The sequence below is a fragment of the Biomphalaria glabrata genome, chromosome 9 (assembly GCF_947242115.1).
Source record: "Biomphalaria glabrata chromosome 9, xgBioGlab47.1, whole genome shotgun sequence".
In the NCBI taxonomy this organism is placed as follows: domain Eukaryota; kingdom Metazoa; phylum Mollusca; class Gastropoda; family Planorbidae; genus Biomphalaria; species Biomphalaria glabrata.
This window is the reverse complement of record NC_074719.1, coordinates 16,394,654-16,420,494: the sequence shown is the minus strand read 5'-3', so window position 1 is coordinate 16,420,494 and position 25,841 is coordinate 16,394,654. Positions and strand designations below refer to the sequence as shown.

General features: G+C 37.2%; 1 protein-coding gene across 4 annotated transcripts in view; it reads right to left on the bottom strand.

The window, feature by feature from the left end:
* The window catches only part of LOC106070871 (rap guanine nucleotide exchange factor 1-like), a 96,000-nt gene extending 70,648 nt beyond the window's left edge, over positions 1 to 25,352 (bottom strand). For 2 of the 4 annotated variants that reach the window (XM_056042178.1, XM_056042183.1), the window contains exon 1: positions 25,109 to 25,352. Coding sequence is in view for 1 of the 4 variants with exons in the window: in XM_056042183.1 (XP_055898158.1) it covers positions 25,109 to 25,133 (25 nt within the window). In the remaining 3 variants the exon portion in view is untranslated. Of the gene's footprint in view, positions 1 to 3,123; positions 3,476 to 3,812; positions 3,976 to 25,108 lie in introns of those variants that run through there. The other 2 variants (XM_056042179.1, XM_056042180.1) reach the window with 2 other exon arrangements.
* Between the last annotated feature and the right edge of the window lie 489 nt (positions 25,353 to 25,841).

Here is a 25,841-nt window from a genome sequence, read left to right as displayed (position 1 = left end):
AGCAGACAAGAAGTCAACCTTGACCTTCACTAAAGGTTTTAGTTAGAAAGAAGTTAGGGTTTGTAGTAGTTGCAGATCAAAGTTGGATTCTCCACATGTTTGTTAAGCGGATATATACAACATCTCTATTCTGAATTGAAACAATTAAAAAGTATTGCTGCAGACAAAAGAGAAGAACTACATGCCAAATCTAACCAGAAAGATTTAGAAATCCATTTTTTTTTTAAAGACAATTCCTCCTTTAGACATCTTATAGAGCAACATTATTCGGCCGGTGGGCCATTTTAAATTTCAACTATCGTGTCGCGGGCCACAAAAAAGGTAAACCATTTTTATTTTGTATTTTCGTAAATATTCTCATCAATCCTCCACTCTAGATGTAATCTAATAATATCACCTGAAACCATGAATGCCGCCTTAGTTATTTGTGTGTTTGTCTCATAAAGCTGCTTAATGTTATGCTCTTTAAAAAGAGACAATCTTTCTTTATAAGACAAATATGTTGGCTTTTTATCGGTACCGATCCCTTTACCTTAACGTAGGGAAAGTTTTTTTTTTTTCAATTTTTTTTTTATTGTAGAGGGGATTTTTTCCACTTTGTGCCGACGTTTAGGAGCGCGGATAGAGCCACTTCGCAAGCCGGTTGTGGCCGGAGGGCCGTATTTTGGGCAACACTGTTGTAGAGAGATCATTTTGCTCTTAATAACAATTGAACAGAGTGAGTAGAAATAAACAAGTTTTGAAATAAAAAGGAAAACTTCCATTTCTTTTATCCAATGAGCAAACAAACACAAAAATCATGTCAATTGACCTACTAGAGACTGTACACCATTAGCATTAGGTCACAGTAATCGAAAGATAAGTACTGGATAACAGGACAAAGAATGCAGTATTGATCTCACGTGTGATATGATAGTGCAAGGACGAGTTGAGAGATAACCTGTATCAGATGTCACCGACTAGCCCTTGGTTGGACCTCTGACCCTCTCGAAGGAAGAAACGACAACGTCGGAGCACTGCTGCAAGAGAGGAGATCTTAGCACAACGATTGAACAGAAGGAGGTAGCGAGATGAAGTCAGCCTCCTATCAGAATGTGTTGATGCCATTGCACTGTACTATGGACAATGTCGCTTGTACAGATTGTATTTTTATGTAGTTTGTTTTTCATTTGCTTTTGCTAACCTGTAAATGGTGCGGCTGATAGAATGCCACTAGAACAACATAAACGTTATCAGATAGGGGAACTTCCACATCCATATACAATTCAAGTTTAATAGCCAACTGTCACTTAGGTGTAAACATGGTGCAAACTCTAGTTTTCAAAAAATATCTTTTAATGAAGCTAATACAAAAAAAAAAAAAAAAAACAAATATAGGCCTACATATCGTGAACATTCAATAGGGAATAAACAATGGTAAGGTCCTGGGTGATGTTCAAAAGTTATGTTTGTTCAACTCACTGTTTTAGATCTACTGATCTGAACATGTATGTCCATGAGACGATTGTGTGGATTTGTAAACGATTCTACTTCGACTCCAATGTTACATGTTCTCGAGGCAGTCGGTCAGAAGTAGTTGAGCTGTTCCACAACTGTACAAATACTCGACAAAAGGAGAAAGCACGTGCTCGGAGTAAAATTCCATCACAATTAGTCCTACAAGACAAACACAGTAGAATGTCCTACTACCTACCTATACTAGGAAGTTACCTTCGACAAAGTTAAAATATAGGTTAAAACAATAAACACACACACACACACACACACAGAGGCACTACATCTCAGATTAGAGGAACCAATCTTACAGAAGTTGGCGGTAGTGAGTTGTTCAATAATCTTGACTAACATACTCTTTTTGCCAAAACAACACAGAAAGAAAGAGGAGGTGGAATAGACAGAGACAGGCAAAATGGAGGTAGAAGAGATACAGACAAAGAGGAGGTAGAAGAGACAGAGACAAAGAGGAGATGGAAGAGACAGATACAGACAAAGAGGAGGTGGAAGAGATAGAGACAAATAGGAGGTGGAAGAGACAGAGAGGAAATGGAAGAGACAGAAAGAAAGAGGTGGAAGAGACGGAGAAAGAGGATATGGAGGAGACGGAAACAGAAAGAAAGAAGAGGCGGTGACAGAAAGGATATTCAAACAAATTAAGACAAATACAGAGAACAAGAAAACGGATAATTAAGAGAAAGAGGAGGTTAAAGATAGTGAGAAAGAGGAGGCTGAAACAAAGAGGATGAAAAGTCAGCGAGAAAGATTTACAAGCAGTACCTAGCATGCATTTCTAGAAAAGGAGAAAAACACACACACAAACAAATTAATTCCCTCCTCCCACTCTCTTTACGGCCTTCCCCCCTTTCTTCCAGCTATTCTTCTTTCTCATTGGTTCACATAAGCCGAGCAATCTAGGTCGGTGTCTTGATTTGAAATCAACTCTCAATGTGAGCGACTGAAGACACCCGATGCTGCCTGTTGAACCAAGACTGCAGGCTGCCAACATGTCATTCTTTGACTTGCTTGCTGCACGGAACGCTCCAACAGTGTACTTTTGTCTCCAGTCACACTTCCAACTAACTAGCAACTTGACATAACCTAGACACTTTCTGACAATGGCCAGTGTTAGGGATGACACGTTTTAGTCATGTCTAAAGAAGGATGACAACGGCAGTGTGGCAAAAACGTTGTGATGTCGCCACCATTTCCAACTTTATAATTCGGCGATATTCTTACGTGAATGAAGAAAACAATCTCAAGTTGTGTACGTGAATGAAGAAAACAATCTCAAGTTGTGTACGTGAATGAAGAAAACAATCTCAAGTTGTGTACGTGAATGAAGAAAACAATCTCAAGTTTTGTTGTCAAAAGTCTCAAGCTGAAGATGTTGAGTATACTGGCTCTCTATATTATGCTCTCACATAACGTTAAGGTTTGTCCTAACAAAGTCATCCAACAATGTCTCTAAGACACTGAATTCAACGAATTCGTTCAACAAACACAAAATAACGTAAACTGACTTCGTTGACTTTGGTGTTCTTAACCTAACCCCTGACTGTACCCTAGCAAGACATCGGCTGCTACAAGATCAGATTGACAGGCTACTCCATTTTGAATACAACTCACCTTAGGCTCAGAAGCATGTCCCGTCTAGCCAGAGATTCACTTAGAACAGAGTAAGCCTGTTTATCTTATGATCAAAGTGGTTCAACAACTCCCAGAATTGAAAGTACAAGTCAGACCAAAAGTAATCAAGAGATCCACAGTACAAGTGAAACTAAAGTAAACAAGAGATCCGCGTTGTTAAGTTTGTTTTTTACAAAAAAAGGAAACAACTAATTGGCGCGATTACGAAATGCCAAAAGTAGCCAACAAAAGGAATGTTGCATCTCACTCCAACAGAATGTAACTAGAGAAGCTTTAAGATAAGTAGACAACTGAAGGAGACATCGCTTAAACTAAAGACAACGGCACACGGAGACGTCCAGGTTTTCTGAAGAAAAGGACGTAAGATACAAGAGGAGGAGGGGGGGGGAGTACATGGAAAACCTTCTTCAGTGGAGGATGTGGACATTATTACATGGAACCGAGACTAAGCCATTAACTAGTCAGTATTTTCTTTGAAAATATATTAGTCAAGTATTGAGAGAAGAAAAAATAAAGATGAGGAATGGGACGAGGGTATTGACCAATATTGCAAAAAATAAAAAAAAATCTCAAAAAAAAAAAAAGCTGTAATAAATATAAGAAGAAAGAAGTATCCAGTGATACAGAAGGAAGAGAAGAGAACATTACAGTGAGGGCTATAAACAAACCAATATATCTTCATATGTGAAGAAAACATTCCATAATATCCATATCCGTGAAACAGTACATGGAATTAGTACAAATGTTAAATCTCGTAATAAAACAAAATCAAGCGTTTTGTGTTGATGAGATGTTACTTTTTAAAAGTTGAACATCGTAATAGATAAAAAAACAATCAATCCATCAAAATCCATTTTAAAAAATTCAGGAACTGAAATGTTAAGCTTGCCTTACAGGGTCCGTCCCCGTTGGTGTGATTGACGGTTAATGTAAACATACTTTTAACAGGGAAATGTTGGGATGATGTCAAGATGAGTAACATACTCTTGAAGCATCCCGGAAATATAATCACAAAAGTACGTTCACGCTGATTGCTATTGATCTGTATCACGGAACGATAGAATGGCATCGATCCCGCTACATTCCCCACGAGGCTGGTCTAATAGCCATAGCACTGGAACTAGATCTAGATTCTTGTGTGCGTCTACATGTGGAGGAAGGGGTTGCGCAAAGTTATAGCAGGAATTAGCTCTCGGAGACGCCCCACGAGGGTCAGTTCTCCCGCTGTTAAAGGACATAGCTTTACACTAATGTGCTATCCCCGCGGAGCAGACCTTACATTCACCTAGAGGACACAGCTTTACACCAATGTGCTATCCCCGCGGAGCAGATATTACATTCACATAGAGGACATAGCTTTACACCAATGTGCTATCCCCGCGGAGCAGATCTTACATTCACCTACAGGACATAGCTTTACACCAATGTGCTATCTATCCCCGAGGAGCAGATCTTACATTTACCTAGAGGACATAGCTTTACACCAATGTGCTATCCCCGCGGAGATTCACTATGGCTGAGATGACCACTCAAGGAAATACGGAGTAACATTGTAATACATCGTTAAGCTACGTCGCTGAAGCAAGAAACTATTAGTCCAAAGTTAGCTGTAAATAATCAATCCGAGTTAGCACTACGGGCAGAGGCAGAGCCATTGCTGCTGATGTGATTAAAACAACTTTGGTGCCAGACAATAAATATTAAAGGATGTAACACATAATGTATCTTTGATGGAAGCCTTTAGTAGCAAGAGATAAATCGGTTAGTTCAACTGATAAGTTAACAATCAATACTAACCGACACCTGTTATAATAACTTTTCTGTGTGTGTGTGTGGGTGATACCATCCTTACTAGAGCCGGAGCTTTGCTGAGAAGTAAATAATAATAGAGAACAAAACATTGACAGACATATGGTTACAAAGTTTGTAAGATCAGATGAAAAGTAGGAATTGATACACTCTACACCTCCTCACAGCCCAAGTGTGAATTTGAAAGAAAGAGACAGTCGTTTTTTTTTTCGACAGTGAAGAACGATAACTCAAAATCTGCCCGCCCTTGGGTGAGACAATTATCGCCCTTGCCAAATCGATCCGCCACATCGGAAGGCGAGTCCCGTTATCTAATCGCATTACGACTATCGGCGGGACAATGTCTAAAGTGGTCAAGCAGCACGCGATCCCCTCCGCAATATCGGCTTTATTCGACCCAAGTGGAAAGAGAAAAAAAAAAGGGGGGGGGGGGGAGAGGCAGCAGATGGAAGAGCAGAAGTCAGGATAAACGTGAGCCACTGTACGAGTAACTAGGTTACAGTGGGTCCGGACCAGAGATAAGCAATGTACTGAGTTCTTCGTGTAGCTTGACGTTGGTAGGTCAGTACAGCCCACTCACACACAGTGGACTTCATATCCACTCACACACAGTGGACTTCATATCCACTCACACACAGTGGACTTCATATCCACTCACACACAGTGGACTTCATATCCACTCACACACAGTGGACTTCATATCCACTCACACACAGTGGACTTCATATCCACTCACACACAGTGGACTTCATATCCACTCACACACAGTGGACTTCATATCCACTCACACACATTGCTTTGAATTACACATCCCAAATCCATAAATAGCAACCTTTCTTGGAGTCACCGGTGGGAAAATACGGAAGTATTGATAAGCGAATAAATCATACAATAATTTGTGGGCACTTTTCATTACTGTATAATCAAATGTCTAAGTTCTTTCGAGCGGAGCTCAGAGTAATGCGTATTATTTAACTGACAACAGTGATCCATCAATATGGCGCCGATGACAGAGTTTATTGTGTCTATTTATTTACAAATCTCTACCAAATTTCCTCTTTTAAGATTCTTACGTTATTCTTGTTTAAATTCCATTCACTATACAGGTGTCTCTTCTTTGTCTCTCTTACTGCGTTATCAATAGAAACATGAACCAATTAGTTCATCAATTCGCCATAATTAATTGGTTTTATATAGCAATGTACTAAGCCAAGAGGAGATAAGCCTTGTGTTGACAATTAGGTCGTTAGCTAAAACAATTTAACTTTGGACTTTAAAAAAAAAAACAACTTGAAAAGTCGTCGTGGCTAGCACGTCAGTCTCCCATCGTGGAGGCACGAGACCTCCAGTTTCAATTCAGACCAGAGCAACTTTTTTTTTTATTGCTTTGGAAAGGGCAGTACAGAAACTTTCACCCCCCCCCCCCCCCCCAAGTGATTGGGCCATAGCGCAATGAGCATGCTATTGAAACTTGCCTTGAAGAAAATAAATTAATAAAAATATTTCCAATCTTACTCATCTATTATTGTTAATCTAGATCAAGAGATTCTCAAAGTGGTCTATATAGACCCTCACGTGTCTACGACGACTTCCAGGGGATCTACGAAAGTGAAAAAAAATAATTATGACATTAAAATGGGGGTCTACGGTAGTGGATCTCAATTAAGTAGGTCGTGACTTTAATTTAATTTCGACTTTCTATTAATGGAATTATCACAAAGACAAATACAAATGATTTGTGCCTTAGGTAATCCTTTTATTCGAAATACAAAAAAATGGTATTATTAATGTTAATAACCTATTTAAAAGGCACCTACTGGTAACTAATATTAAACGCGGAATGTACAAATAAAGAAACCGGGAAACAGGGCAAGGGGGTCTACAAGACAAAAAAAGTTTAGAACCACTGATCTAGAATGTATTAAGAATTAATTACATGATTGTTTCAAAATAATTGATGCCCCCTCACTCAATATAAGAAATAGCTCTCCTATTACTCTGCCCGCCCCCCCCCCCTCCCCCCCTCAAAAAAAAGATCAAATGTATCAGAAACGGGGGAAACCAAATCCTAAAAAAAAAAATTCTTATAAAAATCCCAGTCTGACAGAGTTACAATAACAACACCAAGCACAGATGTGCGGGCCAACATAAACAAGGAACTAATTTACTTCTAAGTGGGGAGAAACATTAATTGTCTGCACAAAGTCAACTTGGATATATACATTTATTATAAGTCGGCTTTAATGTCACAAGTCTGTGTGTTTGAGTTCCCTGCACGATTTTCTTCCTGCGTGAATTCAAACAAATAAAATGTAATAAAAGAGAACAAAAACAATCAGATTGTATCCGTAAACAAAAAAAAAAAACATTTAAAAAATACTTTTTTAAAAATGCTTATATTAAGTGTAATTGTATCAATTACACTGGATCAATCATGTAATTATACTTGGAAATTACTTAGACAAAATAAATCTGTGCGATTAGAAATATTTTTATCAATTGTTTTTATTAAATTTTAGTTTTCTCATTGCGCTATGATTCTATCACTTGTCTGGAGTAGTCGGGAAAGGGGGAGGGAAGAAGCGGTATCTTGGGGAATGTTTACATGATCGTTTTGTTTTTAAATGCATAAAAAAATGTTTACTAAGGATTCATGAGTCCTCAAGGGGACTAATTCAGCTCAAACCACCACATACGTGAAGTATGATTTCTTTCCCTTGTTCAAGATACAAAGAAAATAATAAATTACAAATAGTTAATTAACTAATTAGTTACTTTTTTTTTCTATTGATTCTCGTGTTGTCAGGTTAAAAAAAAAAAAAATCATAATAATTGTGCAAAATTTCAGCTTAATCCGAGATTGGGTGTGGGAAAAATAATGTGTACAAAACTTCTAGTATTACTAGTCTTTTCATCAATCTACTCTTCAAAGAGCTCAAAGACCAACGCAAACACTCGTAAAATAGGGAAATGAAAAGTATTGGGGCTCTGAAAGACTGAGACAGTTCGAGCATTGAAACGCAAGGAAAGCTGAAATTAAAATCCAACGCTCTAGTTGAAAAAAAAAAGGCTAAGAAAATATTTTTAAAAAATATCTTTCGGAGGAGGTCTGTAGTCAAGACAAGCGGATATCTCAAAAACAACGAATTCTAAATAGGATATCTCAAGTCTGATATAGGATAGGATCAAATATAAAACATTTTTCATGAATAAAGGAAATTACAAATTATACAATAAAAAATCCCAAACACAAGAGGCTGAAAACAAAAAAAGTCTCTCAGAAATAGCTATGTGCTCTAAGTATCGTGGCGAGAAGCTGTTTATTGATACGCTAACCACTCACAAGCCAACAGAGTCCTCCAACATCTCACTTACTTACAATTGTCTACGACACGTGAACCGCGAAATAATACTGGCATGTGTCATTGTGTATACTTTGTCTATGGAAGCCAGACCTAGTTTAGTTGACATAATACAAACTTAATGAATTCATCTACACAGAGGTATATTAATGACATAAAATCGATATATTTCTCTCAGACCTTAATGTAGCATCATCTCAGAGTTAAAAAAAAAGGCTGATCTCTGCCGGAAAGGACCTCATCCCCCCCCCCCCTTTTTTTTTCAGCGCCTCGATAACACTCCCTCCCTTCCCAGGAGACAGCACGGAATAAAAACAAAATGGACACTCATCATAAGTATCTCTGACAGGAGAAGAGCCAAAAGAAATCGCCCTAGTCTACGTGTGATACAGAAAAAACAACAATGAATATGGGCATACTTAAACTGAACAGGTCTCTAAGAAGTAGTCGAAATGAAAATCTAAAACGAATGTACCTAAAACAGACTTTGTCTATGTCAAGTGCACACCTAATGGGGGAGTGGGGGAAGTTCAATATACAATTTGGACTACAGTGAATACAGACTTTGCTTTACGAGGAGCACTAGTGTCATGTTTTGTTAATTTACCCCCTAAAAGTTGTTTATTTCATTTATAAATTATATTTTATTGTACTAGTTTAACACTGTTCTAAATGATTGTGGAAAATCCAAAGTCTAACAAAAAATTCTAACAAAATGCTCTAACTTAAGTCCGACAGAATGAAATATTTACAAAAAAAATAAAAAAAAAATGAATCACACTTGGCTGCGATCGTCTATCTGAGGAACTTAGAAAACAAATCTCATCAAGCATTGCTGAAAATGATGACAACATTAAATCTGGTTTGATTTTCTATTTCTGACGCTTTAATCTCCGTGAAGCCGTGGCAGACAAACCCACTGCTCACCAGCGCTGATAAGTCTAGCCAAACTGTTCGGTTGGCAAATGGACGTCTACACAAGTAAACAATAATCTTAATACTGCAGTACACAGAACGTTTGTAGAACTATTTCTACTAAATGCAAACATGAAAGAAAACTATTATACTGAGTGGTCTCTCCACCAAATAACAGTGACACACAGATACTACAGACTCAAATGTAATAGACTTATAAAGGCCACAGATGCATGTGTAGATTACCTTTCCATTAGCTAATGTTTCCAGGACAAACTAAACTAGGATGTCTCTTTAGAGTTGAGCTAACGATCACGGGTCAAACGTGGCAGAGGTCACCGCTCAATGTCTCCGCTCGATGTCACTGAATGGTCTACATGATTTTGATCATGTCCACATACTTCAGCCTGTGTCAAAAGACGCGTAATATTTCCTTGCACGTGTTCTATAGTAGCCTAAGGGTTTACTTGGGGAAAAGAAATGGTACACTTAACCAGAGCATCCAGATGAAATATTGCGATATAAACAAAGCATGGCTTAGAGAGAATATTCCAAATATGCGACTGTTCCAAATAACCTAATTTGATATTTTCAAATTAAAAGTTCATTCTTGCACAGAGAGATCAACGAGGACATCTGAAAAAAACTCCCAATAAATTAATAATTCAATAAAGCAGTATAAGATATAAAGAGGTTTGACTGTATGTTTTAATTCCGTGATCACGTGCTGTCTCTAGTGAAGGTTACTGAAGGAAGTGTTGCCGAGAGACTTCACATGTGTTACATGACAAGTGAAAGCACAAGTACTAAGAAATGTTATCAAAATAAATAAATCCATTGAAAGCGATAGTGATAGAAACTCTTATGCATCAGCCTGTACACACAAGGGACCGATTTTGGAACCAATTTGTCATGGTAGTTAGTGTCACGGCCATGGACCACGTTCATTATCGGCAGACACAATGTCTGATATCCCCCCCCCCGCTCCCACATCGCTGACTCCCAACATTGAGAGCTAGTGTCACTCACAAAATCGGCCAAGCATGTTAGCCTATGCAGCCCTTTTACTCTCACAGAATTTCTCACCAGTGTGTGAATAGTTAAAGTACGAAGCTCATTATACTCCGCACTCTCTAATTAACAATTGATGAGAACGCTCTTTAGTTATGTATGATACAGATATAACTTTAAAAAACTAATTTTGGTACTGGGAATATTTCAAATGAAAGCGACATCGTGTTAAACAAAGCAACAAAAAAAAAACGAAATCTATTAATTTAAAAAATAATGAGAAAATTAATTTGAAACAAAAAAAAAGATAAAACATTGCTGGAAAGAACTTTAAAAGTGAATCCCCTTGGGCAAAAGATGCTGAGAAGGACACAAGTAACCATGGAAACAGCGTTGGAAAAGACTAGGACTAATACGTATATGCTGGACAGCACATTAACACAAGAGATATTCCTCGTGGTGTTGACTATCAGCACTAGATTTGGTCAAGGTTGTACCAAGTCTCCAGTAAAATTATTTCAATTAAAGCTGCACATCAAAGCAGTACTATACAGGAAAGATCACTAAATAAAGGCATCCTGTTGTGGGCAAACCAAATGTGCTAGATCAAGCTGAATAAATAGACTTGCAGATAAACACACATTCCATTTTATAAGGAACCAAGAAAAATATCAACAAAATAGTCGCAGACGGTACATGAACATAACGCTGAGAATGTCCATTCATTGTGTTTTGTTTATATTTAAATAGGCATCAAAACGGAACACATGTGATAAAACATTAAAAGTTTATCATATAATATTTACCATGGGTGTTAAAATATGTAGGTTCAAGATGGTTGATCCTTGTGATGGATACGTCAGACCATCACAAGCTGTTGACTTTGTATGGCCTCGAAAACTCAAACGTCCTGAATTGAAAGTTACTCACTTCATTGGAATAGATCATTGAGATTTGAACACGAGAAATGTCTACCCAGAAAACACCGGAAATAAGAGACAGTGTTTTAGATTCAATGAATCACTGGACAATTCTAGTAACTACGGCTGCCTTAGCTATTTTCTGATTAGACTGAAGAACATAACAACATGTCGCATAAATCTTCAACTTTGCAAAGTGACGATAAAAGTACTTCATTGTAGAGTATAGATATAAAATGAACAAGCACTACTCAATGCATCATAAAACAAGTGCATCAACATTAATAGTATACATTACTCGGACACCTAAATGAAGCATTTCTCTAGAGCATTACAAACCTGGTCTAATACAGAACACATCTTCACCCTTCAAATGACATCACAGAACATACTTCGAATTTTTCTTTTTCGTTTTTTACATTATGCGATAAAACACAATGACGAGACTCTGTTTCCGGCGATGTATTTACTAAACAGGCATTACGCCTATTTTAAGCTACTGCTCTAGAAATAATAGAAGCTAATGTCAGGTCGGAAAAAGAAACAAACAAATCAATAAATCAGACAGGGTGACTGAAATCAATCAGCGGGAAAAGTTGAGCCTGTGACGTCAGACACTCCAAGCCAAGAGAATGAATCAGCAACGGTGACATTTGGAGGGGTGGGTCCAAGAAATCAATAGCTGGTGGAGCGTATGTTCTAAACGCCTGGTCAGCGGACCATAGCATCAGAGACATTAACGAACAATGTAATATTAAAGAATATACATCTGACCACTGCTCCATCATAGCTGGAAACTTTTAACAATTTTTACTTTTTAAAAATATTAAACATCCCTTGGCATGTAATCTAATATATAAAGTAGAACGTAAGGACTATGTATTTTTAGAACGTAAGGACTACGTATTTTTTATGTCCTTTAAAGAAGTTAAAACCGTTTGAACAATCTTAATGAAACTTGACATAAACATTCCTTCAATAAAAGCGGTGATCTTAAGATATGTAAAGTTGTCCTACAACAAGAGAGTTTACTGAATATAGGTCAACTGGTGATCTTGACATAGATTTCTTTTCTTATAGAACAAAACGATAAACAGCACGAAAATAAAGCCTAAGACAGAGAAGAATGGAGAAAGACGGTCGACGAGTCTTGCATGGTGCCCCAATAGACTTAGGGATAGGTAAAGGTAAAGTAGTAACATATAAAGAAAGTAACAGAGGCTATAGAAGTATATCCTAATCAGGCATATGTAGCAATACAGACATGGATAAACGTGAAAAAAACGAACACATTTGCCCCCAAAATGCAAACAAAGTTCTCTAATAACTTTTTTGACAGACAATGAAATAAAGAAAGAATTCTGAGGATATCAGAAAGGCATGATGTCTTCAAAGCAGACCAAGGACGTCACAGTATGTGCTCTGCCTCAAAATAGTGTTTGGATTATGGATAAATAAGAATAGGAATTAAAGACCATTCCACAATAGTTACACATAAGTAGTGTATGTGTGTGTCTGTAAGTAGATACCCAATGACTACATCACATTCTCACAGAGACTCTAGAGTCTCTCCAGACCAGTGGTATCAATGAAAGCAATGAGACACGAAGGAAGAAGCTTAAAGCTACTGATAACCTTTCTACCAATAAGTAGATAGATAACTATGTAAATGTAGATAATGTATTTCAACACCAGGTTTAATTAATGAACTGATAAAATAAATACATAATATGTGTACCCACCTAAAAAGACAGAGAACCACTATTAAGGTTATAACCACATATATATATATATCAATAATATGTATTTTTATCAATAATATGTTTTTTTTTTGTTTAGATTACCTGACTATTCGAGTCAAATACATATTCAGCTAATTATCACATTTTTTAGGAACAATATCTAGATCTATGTAAGTTGAAGTACTACATAAAACGCATTGATACATTTTCGCACTCATAACTTTTCGATTCATTTTAAATCATACAAAGTTATGTTGAGGAAAGGTAGCAATCGTGACTATGTGTTACAGTAAATCCATTGATAAACCTAAGAAAAACAAAAAGCCTGCATTTTGTTTGTAGTTAACATGCCGATTGCTCGGCCGAGTAAGATCTTAATAAAAAATTAAATAAATAAACCACTTAGATCTATAGCAACATGTAGATACAAACTTTTTTGTTGTACTCAATGTTAGATAAAATAGAGTTTTTAAAGCCATCTTTTAAGAGCACGGAAGGCAGGCTTAAAAACTACAATGCTTTTCAAATTAAAAAACAAAAAGTCAAAATAAAATTTGGGACCTACGCTAGGGCCGAGTAATACTTCTATTACGTTTAAACCTCAGATAGAAGGTAATGGGAAGTTGAGCTATTGCAACAGTCAATGCTATTACCTTAACACAGTGGTTCCCAAACGTTTTTTTCTAACGGAACACTTCCCACATTCTGAGTATTTAGTGGAACACTTTCCTTGTTATTTTTAGAGAGATGAATTCCCGTGGTGGCCTACTAGTTCATTATTCCAGTAGTTCGTGAAACACCTAGTCAGGCCTCGCGGAACACAAGGGTTGGCATAAATCTGTATGTATATAATAAACAGCTCTAGTTTGAAATCAATCAATATTGTAAGGTGTGTCTCCCTTTTTATATAAAACCAAATTAATGAAATATCATTACTAATTGGTTAATTTTTATTTATTTTTTCATGTGTTGTCTTCGACTATGATTAATTGTGCACAAGTTTCCCTTGATCCGAGAATGGGAGTGGAAGAAAAAAAAAACAACAACCTGTAAATGAATCCAACCAGACAGAGTAAGTTGATATAAGCTTTGTAAAAATACGTGACTTTACTGGAATAGCCTATGTGTGACTAAATAAATGTATGTTCTTAAAAAAAAATTGAAGCTAACATTTGCTTTATATACAAGTACATTGAAGTTATGGTATTGATCCTACTAACAGCAGCGCATGAATACATGAAAACATTAGCACGCACAGTAGACGCAATAAACAATTCGCTTTTAAGAAGTGACCGGTCAATCGCTATTACATCCATAGGTGTTGAAGAAAAAAGGAGGCCACTACTGTAGACAGTTTACGTCATCAGTTCATAGCGTCACATACATGTGAGTCGTCGTTTAGCTCTGGGCACCTTACGTGTCATTTGAAATGCCGAAATACAAGACTCTGTTCAAGCTCCAGCATAGTCAACCCAGCAAGAATGTCCGTGTTAAGACCAGCACAACACAACTGCTGCTGAATAAGCAGTACAAATGACATCCAGTGTCGAGAGACATCGCTACGCACCACATCCAATGTGAAGTAGAAAACAGAGGAAAGAAGGAGAAACAAATAGATCTCAATGCAATGCCAAGTCAGGCACCGACGCTCAACACACAGCACTAGAAAAGAGTGTCTAAACTGGGCAGGCTAATGTCACAATCAACGTCTGCCAATGTCTCTCTTTCCCCATTCCTGGTCAGAGTCGGAAATGAAAACAAAAACAACTTTAAGACAACAGGATCCCAGCCCTGCTCTCTCTTTCTTCCCTAAAGCACCAACACTCAGACATAGTAAACACAAGGGCCGTCCCAAGCGGCTCAGTTCAAAACCAGCTCATCGTGGAATTAAATGATAACATAATTTGTAAACAAACACAGCAAGTTAGTATCCCCCCCCCCCCAACCGTTACCAACAACACTACCGTACATCACCCCCACCCCTTTTCCTAATACACCACAGCTCCCTTTTCAATATGCCAGACTTAAGCATCCGCGGTGCGGGCGCCCCAATAAGAATGAGTCACCAGCAGGAAAAAAAAAAAGAAGGCAGTGAGACAGGAGGGGGAGTGGAGGCAAAATATCGGGGCGGCAGTGGGTGAAAAGGGAGGGATGGGGGATAGCAAAAGGAGCAGGGTGATGATGGTGGTCCTTTTATGAGTCGTTGCTGCTTGCATTGATTAGTGGATCAATATTTGGGTGAGTGGACGGAACTGACTGGGGTACCGGGAGGAAGGGAGGGAAATCTCCACTTTTAGACGACAGAGCGTCCCGTACAGCCAACATAAACACAACAAGACATGCACCATCTCAAGTATCTGTCTCTCGACGTACCACAGAGTACAACAGCGCTATTGCACTATGACCTTTGCAAGTCAGCATAACGCTGTGACTCTTGGTGTACTGTACAATGAGAGATGGACATGTATCAACAATTGTTCTTTCGTGTTGGCTTTCAGTCTCCTTTCAGACCTTGCAATCTAACTGGACTGATGGTGTAAAGGCCACCAGTTTCTGTCAACCACGGTTAACGAGGGTGTCATGTGGCAAGAACAACGAACCGCCGCCTTTACTTTTTTTCACAACAATGTCATGTACCTATCTATTAGAGTTAGGTGGACTCAGGGCCGTGGTCTATCACTCGGTCACCAGGCCACCGTTGTCTGGAATAAATATACCATTCACTTCGCGTTTAATATCTGAAGAGCTTTTTAAACTGAATCCATTCTGATAATGTTAACAATGGATTGTAGCTTTCAAAAGTACGGGAAGATTTGCAGCAGAAGTTTCTGTGTAATAGTGAAAGAACAGCACATGATATCTTTAAAACAGCCGAGGGGGGTGCTGCCGAGAGGGGTGCTGCCGAGAGGCTCCACCAAGGTAAATCCGGATGTAGAAGTGAAGAAACTAATTCTAATAAAAGCGTACTGTCTTCTAGCACTTTAAAATCGATTGAAGATTTTCATAAGATGGGGATTAATCCATAAATAGAAAACTTAACAGTGCAACCGGTGTACAGAATACAGATGTAGGCCTACTGTTAAGTAAACATTTTAAAATCATATTATAATTTATGTGCACTTTATTAGAATTGTAGAATAAGATCAAAATGTAACCAAGAAGCAGATTGTAGTGAATAACCTTTAGTATGAATATTTCCCAACTGTGTTGAATGCTTTTTGATTGGTTAAGGATATAGGGCAGAATTTTCAGAATATTATCTTTAATACAAATTGTACGCGAACAAATTCAGGGTTCGATAGTTTCATCTATGTGTACATACACACGACCACGTGATGCTACATAGACACGGTTTGCCAGTGCATGAGCTAGTATATGTGAGGAGATAACTTAAAAAAAAAAATGGGGGGAGGGGAATATGCAATCATCTACAATTTATTTTAACTTTCGTAAATCTGCATAACAGACAGTCTGAGACATACCCCAAGCCCCAACCATTCCAAGTGAAGACACTACCGACGCCTGGAGCCGAAGCTATTAAGTTGTGTCTTCTAGACACATTGGATCAAGACAACCATCTTGGACAGAGGGACAACAAAAGGAAGGACGCCCCCCCCCAACCCCCCGTTTTTTTTTTAAAACCTCGATCTTCAGTTTCTATAGACGAATGAAGGATCGAGTATCTGCCGTCTTGTCCTACACGTATTCGTGTGGAAGCGAATGCTTGGTGAAGTAATTCCTTTTTTTTTTGTCCCTCTTCGCGACTTTCAATTTAAAAAAAAAAAACAAAAAAAAACCGTCCTAATCCTTTTTTAAACCCTCTCTCCTCCAATGCCTCTCTGTGCCGTCCTCCCGCTAAGGCAGAACACAACAAATCGATAATTGCGCAACCAGAAGACAGTGAAAATGGAAACTAGAAACTACAAATGGGCAAGGGTCAGCAAGAGAGAGGAAACGAATGCACATAGTTCAATACAACTGAAGGCCCAATAGTTGTATTGGAGTAAGAAAACAAAATGTAACAAGAAATGGACATGATTCCATTTCAACCATTTCAAGCCTGTTTTACAAGTTCTCAATGAAGAGAAAAAGAGACTGGTGAAAAAATGGCGGCCCCCGAATAGAAAAAAAAGCAAAAAAAAAACTTAAACTAGTGATAAGTATTTTAAAAAATGACATCTTCACTGTAAAATTATCCTTAACATAACCGAGCCTTGAATACAAAATAGTTGACGAAATGACTTACGAGTCTGCAAATCAGACACTTCTAAACGTTGTGATCACAATGAAAGGTTTCCTTAGAAATAGGCGTGTGCCTTTAGATAAGGGTGATAGCAATGTTCTGACCATGACGTGATCTAGATTTGTAACCCATACAAACGACATCTCAAGAAGCCCCAACTATTTAGCAATAAATTATTCAATAGATTGAAAGGTTAATGAAGTTTGGATCGCCGCCCTATCCCTGTTCTACTTTTCAAAAGACCAGATGACGTAAGAGAGATCTGCCACCATCACTATCTCTTTCTACACTGCCTACGCATAGTAGTGTAATCTTACTATCACCAACTCTAGGTAGCTAAGTCGTCTAGATTAAAGCGTTGCTGTTCTAGTTGTTGTATCAGCAACATGCCCATCCCACGTTTTACAAACGTGTATCATACATGTAACTCGTGGAGAAGTGAAAGTCAACTTCTTGGAGAGAGAGAAAAAAAAAAAAAAAGCTGGTAAAACAGTGCAAGTGAAATAGGTGTACTTTTGAGCATCCGCAAAAGGTAAACAAAAGGTAAACCAACTCGAAAGCTTTGATGGAGACCTAGCATGTATTCACCTTGACCACGCAAAGATGCCACGCAATGCCATATTCATTCCCCACTCCTGTGTTCATCGTTTCTGTATTGAAACTTGTGGCTCTTATTATATAACAATGGGCCTCATTTACAATCCCATCGTAAGAACTATAGGACACATTTTCCATAGGTAATCACTTTTAAAAATGATTGTGGTAAGACATGAAAGAACTGGAGGTTTAGATCTATGAAAGAAAACGTCCTTTGAACATGCATTATGCATGTGGATATTTCTTTATTAGCCAAACTATCTTTGAAGTAAGCACTAAAGGGTCTTGGCGAAAAAGAAATTTGATGTTGTTCTGGATGCATGAGGTACTCGTTAGCCATTGCCGACATGAATATATCAACTTAGAATGACCCCCCGCCACTAACCCTTTAGGTTGATTGTTATTTTAATACACGTGACGATCACATACATCGGCTGCAAACATTGGTAGCGAGTTTGATGGACTAAGAGATGCCTTATGTACCGAATTAAAAGCCCCATAACGCCATTGGGGTTGGAACAAGAACACATGAAAGTCATTGATTGATTTCTGTGAACGTAAGCAAGTAGATACGTAACGGATTGTACCTAGAAGCCGAAGTGTAGAACCCTAAGTACTTCTACAAGCAATCATCCAGTCGGCATGTTCCCTTACATCACACACACGCCACCCGTCTGAGTTTTGAAAAGACGATTAGCCAAACATTGGAGGAGTCATGCTGAGCGTACAGAGTAGCGGTAGGGTTCAAGGTCGACACGACCTACCAATCAGACTTTCGAGGCGGTTAGACATGTTATTGTTGGTGTATGTGTGTGCTACCGAGCAGACAAACAATTTATTTAGGTTAGGAAGCCCTGGACCTAAACAATAAACATAACAAAGGAAGACCCCCCCCTTTTCCACCCATCTCACATATATCAGCTGCTTTACAGATCTGAATATGGCACAGTCTAGCATATTTTATCGACGTTTCTTGGCTCGCATGCAAATAGAAGAAATCCCATGAGAGGACACTGTCTAATACTTGGAAAGGGGGGGGATAAATACTTTCAGAATGTAAGACAACGATTTAATAAAGTTAAATAAGTTAGATAAAGTGTTGGATAGAGCACACCATTTCGGAGTCAGAACTGGCCCAGCTCTTAGGGTGTGTGTGTGTGGGGGGGGGGGCGAGAGAGAGAGAGAGAGAGACTGTGTCCAAACTTTGTAGAATTGCACGAGAGAGAAGGGGTGGAAACGAGAGAGAAGGGGGGGGCGAGAGAGAGAGAGAGAGAGAGAGACTGTGTCCAAACTTTGTAGAATTCCACGAGAGAGAAGGGGTGGAAACGAGAGAGAAAGGGGGGGGGGGCGAGAGAGAGAGAGAGAGAGAGAGACTGTGTCCAAACTTTGTAGAATTCCACGAGAGAGAAGGGGTGGAAACGAGAGAGAAGGGGGGGGCGAGAGAGAGAGAGAGAGAGAGAGACTGTGTCCAAACTTTGTAGAATTCCACGAGAGAGAAGGGGTGGAAACGAGAGAGAAAGGGGGGGGCGAGAGAGAGAGAGAGAGAGAGACTGTGTCCAAACTTTGTAGAATTCCACGAGAGAGAAGGGGTGGAAACGAGAGAGAAGGGGGGGGCGAGAGAGAGAGAGAGAGAGAGAGACTGTGTCCAAACTTTGTAGAATTCCACGAGAGAGAAGGGGTGGAAACGAGAGAGAAGGGGAGGGGGGCGAGAGAGAGAGAGAGAGAGAGAGAGAGAGACTGTGTCCAAACTTTGTAGAATTCCACGAGAGAGAAGGGGTGGAAACGAGAGAGAAGGGGGGGGGCGAGAGAGAGAGAGAGAGAGAGAGAATGGAGGATAGTCAGAGAGGTATCAAGACAAAAGTACAATTTAGACTGTTTAAAATCAATCGATTACGTTGACATTTTCCAATAACTTTCACTCAGCTAAATTTTCAATGGCATTATTGGACCAAACTGTATTGGGCCAGACTGTATTGGACCAAACTGCAATGCACAAGTTGCAACTTCTTGTGTCCGAACAGTCCCTTCAGCTAAACTGTTCAAATTAATGCAATAGGGCAGTTTTCTCAACAAGTTAAGTCATTAAACAACATTAATGGTGGACATTTAGTGTTGATGAACTGGACATTAGCTTAATAGGTGTGCTTATCAACTGGATAGTACATTAATTATTATGTTTCTAAACGAAGGTTTGTGGGAGGGGGCTCAGATCTGTACGTGATTTGAGATACGTTTGGAGTGGGTACCAGGCCTCAGCTGCTAGTCGTCCTTTTTTTTTTAAATTAGACCATACAATATAGTCCTATTTCTAACGACTTTATTTAGTTGCTTTAAAATGCGTGAAAAGTTATTCTAAAGTAAATACTTTATTCTAAACAACTAGGTCATTAGAAAAGAAAGATTGGGGGGGGGGGGGGGAAACAGAGACCAGTTGTACATTGGCAAAGCTAAGTGATGGGGAGAAAGACTTCATGTGTGAGTGGGAATGAAATAGATGAGTTGTTGTTACCAGATAAAACTTAAACATTTAACTTTCAGGAGTAGGCAGCAATCCCATCCCCCTTTTGTTTTGTTTTTTACATTTTTTATGGCCATTCCTTCTTCTACAAAGTTATTCTAGTAACTTTTTTTGTTCTAAATCATTCTATATTCTAACTTCATTTTGATCATATTATTAGTAGTAGTAATATTACTATTTTCTTTTTATTCATTGCTAAGCATTTGTTCCTAGTTATACAACGGTGAGTGCGTTAGCTCTTGGTGTAGAACTTTAGCTATGCAAGTGTCAGCTATTTTAAGTAAATAAAAGGTATGTTTTTCATTATTTTTTTTAATTCAATAAACTCATTGTTGATTTCAAAAGTATTGAAAACGAAATGATAAATCTGTGAAGTGTGGCTTTCTGGGAAAGGATAAATATGTTTTAAACAGAATTCCTGAAGAGAAAAGAAAAAGGCCTAGTTTCGTTACGATAAAATACAAAAGCAGAAACAAAACGATCTAGACGAAGAGGCTTTTGGCTGCTTTCTAAATACTAAAATCTAGGTGACTTAAGTTTTTTTTTTTGTTTTTTTTTTCTTTTACATATATATATACAAAATTAATTAGATACCCCTTTCATAAAATAATCTGTACACAAGTCACCTTCTACGAGTTAAGTTTAAGTAAAGAAAAACCTACACATGTATCATGATGAGAATAAATACTAAAAGTCTGCTTTCATTTCACAAGATACTTAGTGTCAGTTCAGGCCTGCACCACGACTAGCTAGATGTAGACAGAAACCACAGACTCTACTGAGGCACATACAACGTGATTTTAAAACAACCCTTTGATGAGATGTGCACGAAGCCACTGGTAGTAACCAAACAAAGCAGAACACTAGCTCACGGTCTTGTTAGGCTTGAGATCAAAGTCAACTTCTAATTACGCTTAAAACCAACTGTACAAGTTACTTCAATTGAATTAGGATTGGATAGGAATGCTGGGACAGGGACAGGATGGTGATTTAACATTCAATGTTTCCAGCCAATTGTTAGTTTTGATTAGTTTGTTTCTTGAAGAAAGATTAAATCAATAGATGCATTAAAAAACACAATGACAATGAAATATGGTGACACACAGAAGAAAGAAGATGTATACACTTTGAGGCCCTGACCTACTACAGCCCAGCATGTGGTACTCTATACATTTATATATATGCAGACTTTCATTTATTTATATTTTTGTAATTTTCTGTATCTAAACCAAAAAAAAAAATTCAATCTATATTGTTTTAAATTACGAGACATTACAATAATTAATAATTTATGTTGTGAAATACTTAAGAGTAATTAACCAACAAGATCAAAGATAAATAATATTGAAGGTAACAAGGAATTACTAAAAAAGAGAAACTAGTCAGCCGAATGCTTACAATTCTAAGCTTAAGTAAGCTATTATAAAATCCTGTTGGTTTCCATTAGTTTTTTTTTAAATCTTACATAAAAAAAAACAAAAGCAAAAGCAAAAACAAACGAACAATATATTTAGTTGTTTATAAAAAGAAATCTATAAGTTCTCCATTTGATTATGTGTTAGTACAATTACTTATGACTTAAAAGGGAGAAAAACAAAAATTGACTTGAGATCCATTGGTACTGAAACTGGTTAAACACACTATCCTCAAATATAGTTAAAGCCTTTAATAGCCTGGCATAGTATTGTTTTATTGTCAAAGAAAACTTTTCTTGACTAGAAAAAAAAAACTTAATATATAAATACATTCTTTATGCTCATCAATTTTTGTGCTGAAATGAATCTAGACAATTAGAAACTGTGATCCTGAAGAATTAGCATCCTAGAGAATAAGGCAGTGGGTTGTGCATAAGTTAGGTTTTCAAATTAAATCTAGGCTCCATTCTAAATTAATAAACAAACAGATGTGATCTAAAAAAAAAAGTTAAAGGAAAAAAACATGGACACTTTAAACGAGTGTAGACAACTAAACTAAAAAAAAAGGTTTTGAAAATAGATTCTTGATATAAAAAAAAATAAAAATGGCTCATATGCAATCTCTTATTATGAAAAACTTAATATTATAATAGAGACACACCTACTCGACAGGTAATATTTTCATATAAATATACTCTGCTGAACATAAATGCTGACTGAGTAATATCCCACAAATCTCTGTGAAAGTTTTGTCTTATGTTCATTTAGTACACATATATAGAAATCTGAAAGCTTGCCACAGGTTGGGAGCATATAGTTATCTAAATCTAAATAAGAATCAGTAAGCATTTTTTATTGAATCAAATTTAGCTTCCCCCCCCACACACACATTTTTTATAACAAATTTTCTATGTAGTTTGTGAGTTGCATTACATTATATTACATACATAATGAATGAATAGATGAGCGAGTTTGGTTGTCTGCTCAAGATTACGGTTTCGATCATCCCTCTTGTTTTCATCCCCTTTTGTCCACAGAGGACTTAGTCTACTACTTATAAATCATAATTTTAAAAATTGAAGAAATATCTAAACCATATAAAAAATTACACATGGCGACAACTTGTTTGTGGCAAAGTTTTCATTTCTAAGCATGAAAAAATTAATATTTTAACTTGTATAGTTCTTTATATAAAGCTGGCTCCATGTAGAGACTTTACAGACAAAAAAAATCTACCCAGTAGAAATCTATTATATTAGTGGATCTAATTTAATTTTAAACCAGAAGAGTACAATGTCAGCTAACATTGTCACACAGAATTCATTTTAATGTCTAAATGTAAAGAGATAATATTAATAAACTTTGCCTATCCTCTACTCAAAACTCTACTGTCTAGCAGATCTAAAATTATCCTCCATCCCAATGGTGCTACAGCCCATGGAAAGCTCAGACCTACCTCAGTACATCCCTCCATCTCTCCTGAACCTTTCATCCCCATGCCTGAACCCTAGGCTGTTATAGATTTACCTCCACATTATCAAAAGTTTAGATAAAGACTATAGATATAGATTGGGGGCATGGTGGCTGAGTGGTAAAGCACTTGGCTTCCGCACCGAGAGGTCTCTGGTTCAAATCTCAGTGAACACTGGCATTTTGAATTTTCATGATTTTTAGGTCGCCCTGAGTTCACCCAACTCTGATAGGTATCTGACATTAATTGGGGAAAGTAAAAGCCGTTGGTGGTTATGCTGGCCATATAACACCCTCGTTAACCATCGACCAAAGAAACAGAGATGACATGTTATTTACATTCATCTTCCCTGTAGATCGCAAGGTCTGAAAGGGGTACTTTTTTTTTAAGACTTTGGATTGAAATGATCTACTAGTGACTCACCTCGATTCTCTAGCCGAAGTAAGACATCTATAAAGTTGCCGTTCATATGCCCCTTTAGACCGCTCATTCTAAGTTTAGGGAGCATTTTTAATTACTTCAATAACTTGACATTTAATAAGAGACTTGGGGCTTGGAGGTTTTTAGTAGAGAATTTTCCTGCATTCTGAGATTCTGCATTCTCCTGTCCTGTAATCTCTGTACACTACAATGCCACCTAGGCTTTGAAGAAGAGCGCAGGTCACATAAGTCATAAGAGTGAAATTACTACAATACAAATGAATGGTATTTGTTGATTTTCGGATACTGAAAAGTGGGATCTAATGTGACTAATGTCTTTGCAAGCTTCACTAAATCTGGATCTATTCCTACACTACTGCCTCCACCGGTCCTAGACAGAATCTAGATTTAGCTAGGTCTATTTAATCTAGAGTTAGAGTTGTCTAGACTATGTAGATTCTAGACACTAGACTAGTAGCTAGTTAGTTAGTTAGATAGATCAAGAATTTACTAATATCTAGATCTCAACTCTAGTTGACTAGATCTAGAAACTAGATCTATATTAATAGAATTTCTAGAGTTAAAAAAAAAAGTAAAGTTCCCCACTCAGACCTTGTGGTCTCTACTTTTCCCTAACTTAAACTATTACTAATGTCAGGTACCCATTAGAGCTGGGTGGACTCAGAAGCCTGAGAAGCACTCAAAGATCCCAAAATTAAAAATCCCAGTCTTCACCAGAATTTGAACTTGAGACCCCAAGTACCGAAGCCAAGCTAAGCGCTTTACCGCTCAGCCACCTCACCTCCATCTAGAATCTAGACTAGAGTTAGAGAGAGTCTATCTATAATAAATCTAGATTTTGTAGAGTCTAGATTCTATAATAGTATCTAATTCTAGGACATAGGAGTATAGGTATACTGTAATAGATAGTATAGTAAGTATAGTAATAAGTCCCAAGTATATTTATACAATGATATATCTATATTGATTATCTATCTATAACTAAGTCAATAACTATAACATATTATTGTAAGATCTACTTCTATGTCTATAATTGGTATAGAATCTAGTCAGTCACTCAAAGTATATTTATATAATATTATAATAGATCTAGAATCTATATAATAATAATAGACTATTCACTGAGTATTATTATTATTAGTACAGTAGATCCCTAGATTCTAGAATCTACATTGAATGTGACCTGTAACACTCTACTATTCTTCTTCTGAACTCAGTTTGATTAGTTTAAGTTTAAGACTAGATCTACTTAGGCTCTCTTACTCTTAGCCGTCTTAGCCTAGTTACTAGATCTAGATCTAATAAGATTTAAGATCTAGATCTAGATGTAGATATCTAGAATTCTAGATGATCTAAGATGATCTTCTATTAGATCTTGAGTCTTCAGTCTAGTCTAGACCTCATACTTCCACATTCCACAGCACAGGGATAAAATAGTCTGTGACTGCACTGTCTTAATCATTCATATGAGTCTTAAGAAAAAGGGTTAATAACACTTAATTTAAAAAAAAAATGCTTACCAAATTTGTCACTTTTTATTGACATTTTCTTTGATTTTCTCCAATATAGCTTTTTATTACTTTTAATACTAGACTCTAACTTTAGAGGATTCAAAACATAGAATCTAGATTTATGATTACTCCGATCAAGCTTTTCATTACTCCATGAATATGCCAGGCTAATCTAGACTAGAGGGTAGAGGTCTAGACTCTCTCTAGGTACCGTATAAAGGTACTATGCACGGTACAAGAGGCCATTTTCATTAAGAAAATCTACTGCAAAAAAAAAAATACAATAAAATAAAAAGTTGTCTACCTTTCTGTTCATACAATAAACGAAACTAGTCTAACAGGAACACATTTGTTTGTTTGGGATTATTGTTGATCTATTCTAGATCTAGATAGAATGTCTAGATGTTAGATCCTACGATCTAGAATGTAGATATTTATTATTAAATTAATAAGCTGAAAATTATGTAACAAATAGATTAGACAGAACAGATCTAGAATATGGATTTACATAGGCCACGTCAAGATCTAGCTATTGCTGTATAATAGTAATATGGCCCGGGCATTAGTTTTGTTATTATAATTGTAGGCTACTGATTTCAGTGATTTACTGTTTTGAATTTAGATCTAAAAGAAATATGCTAACATGGCTACATGGAGAATGTTACCTTCACATTTTGTTGATTTTGCCTCGAAATCAAAAGTAGAGTGTGAAAATTGGTTTACTCGATTTGTTTGTTTTTTT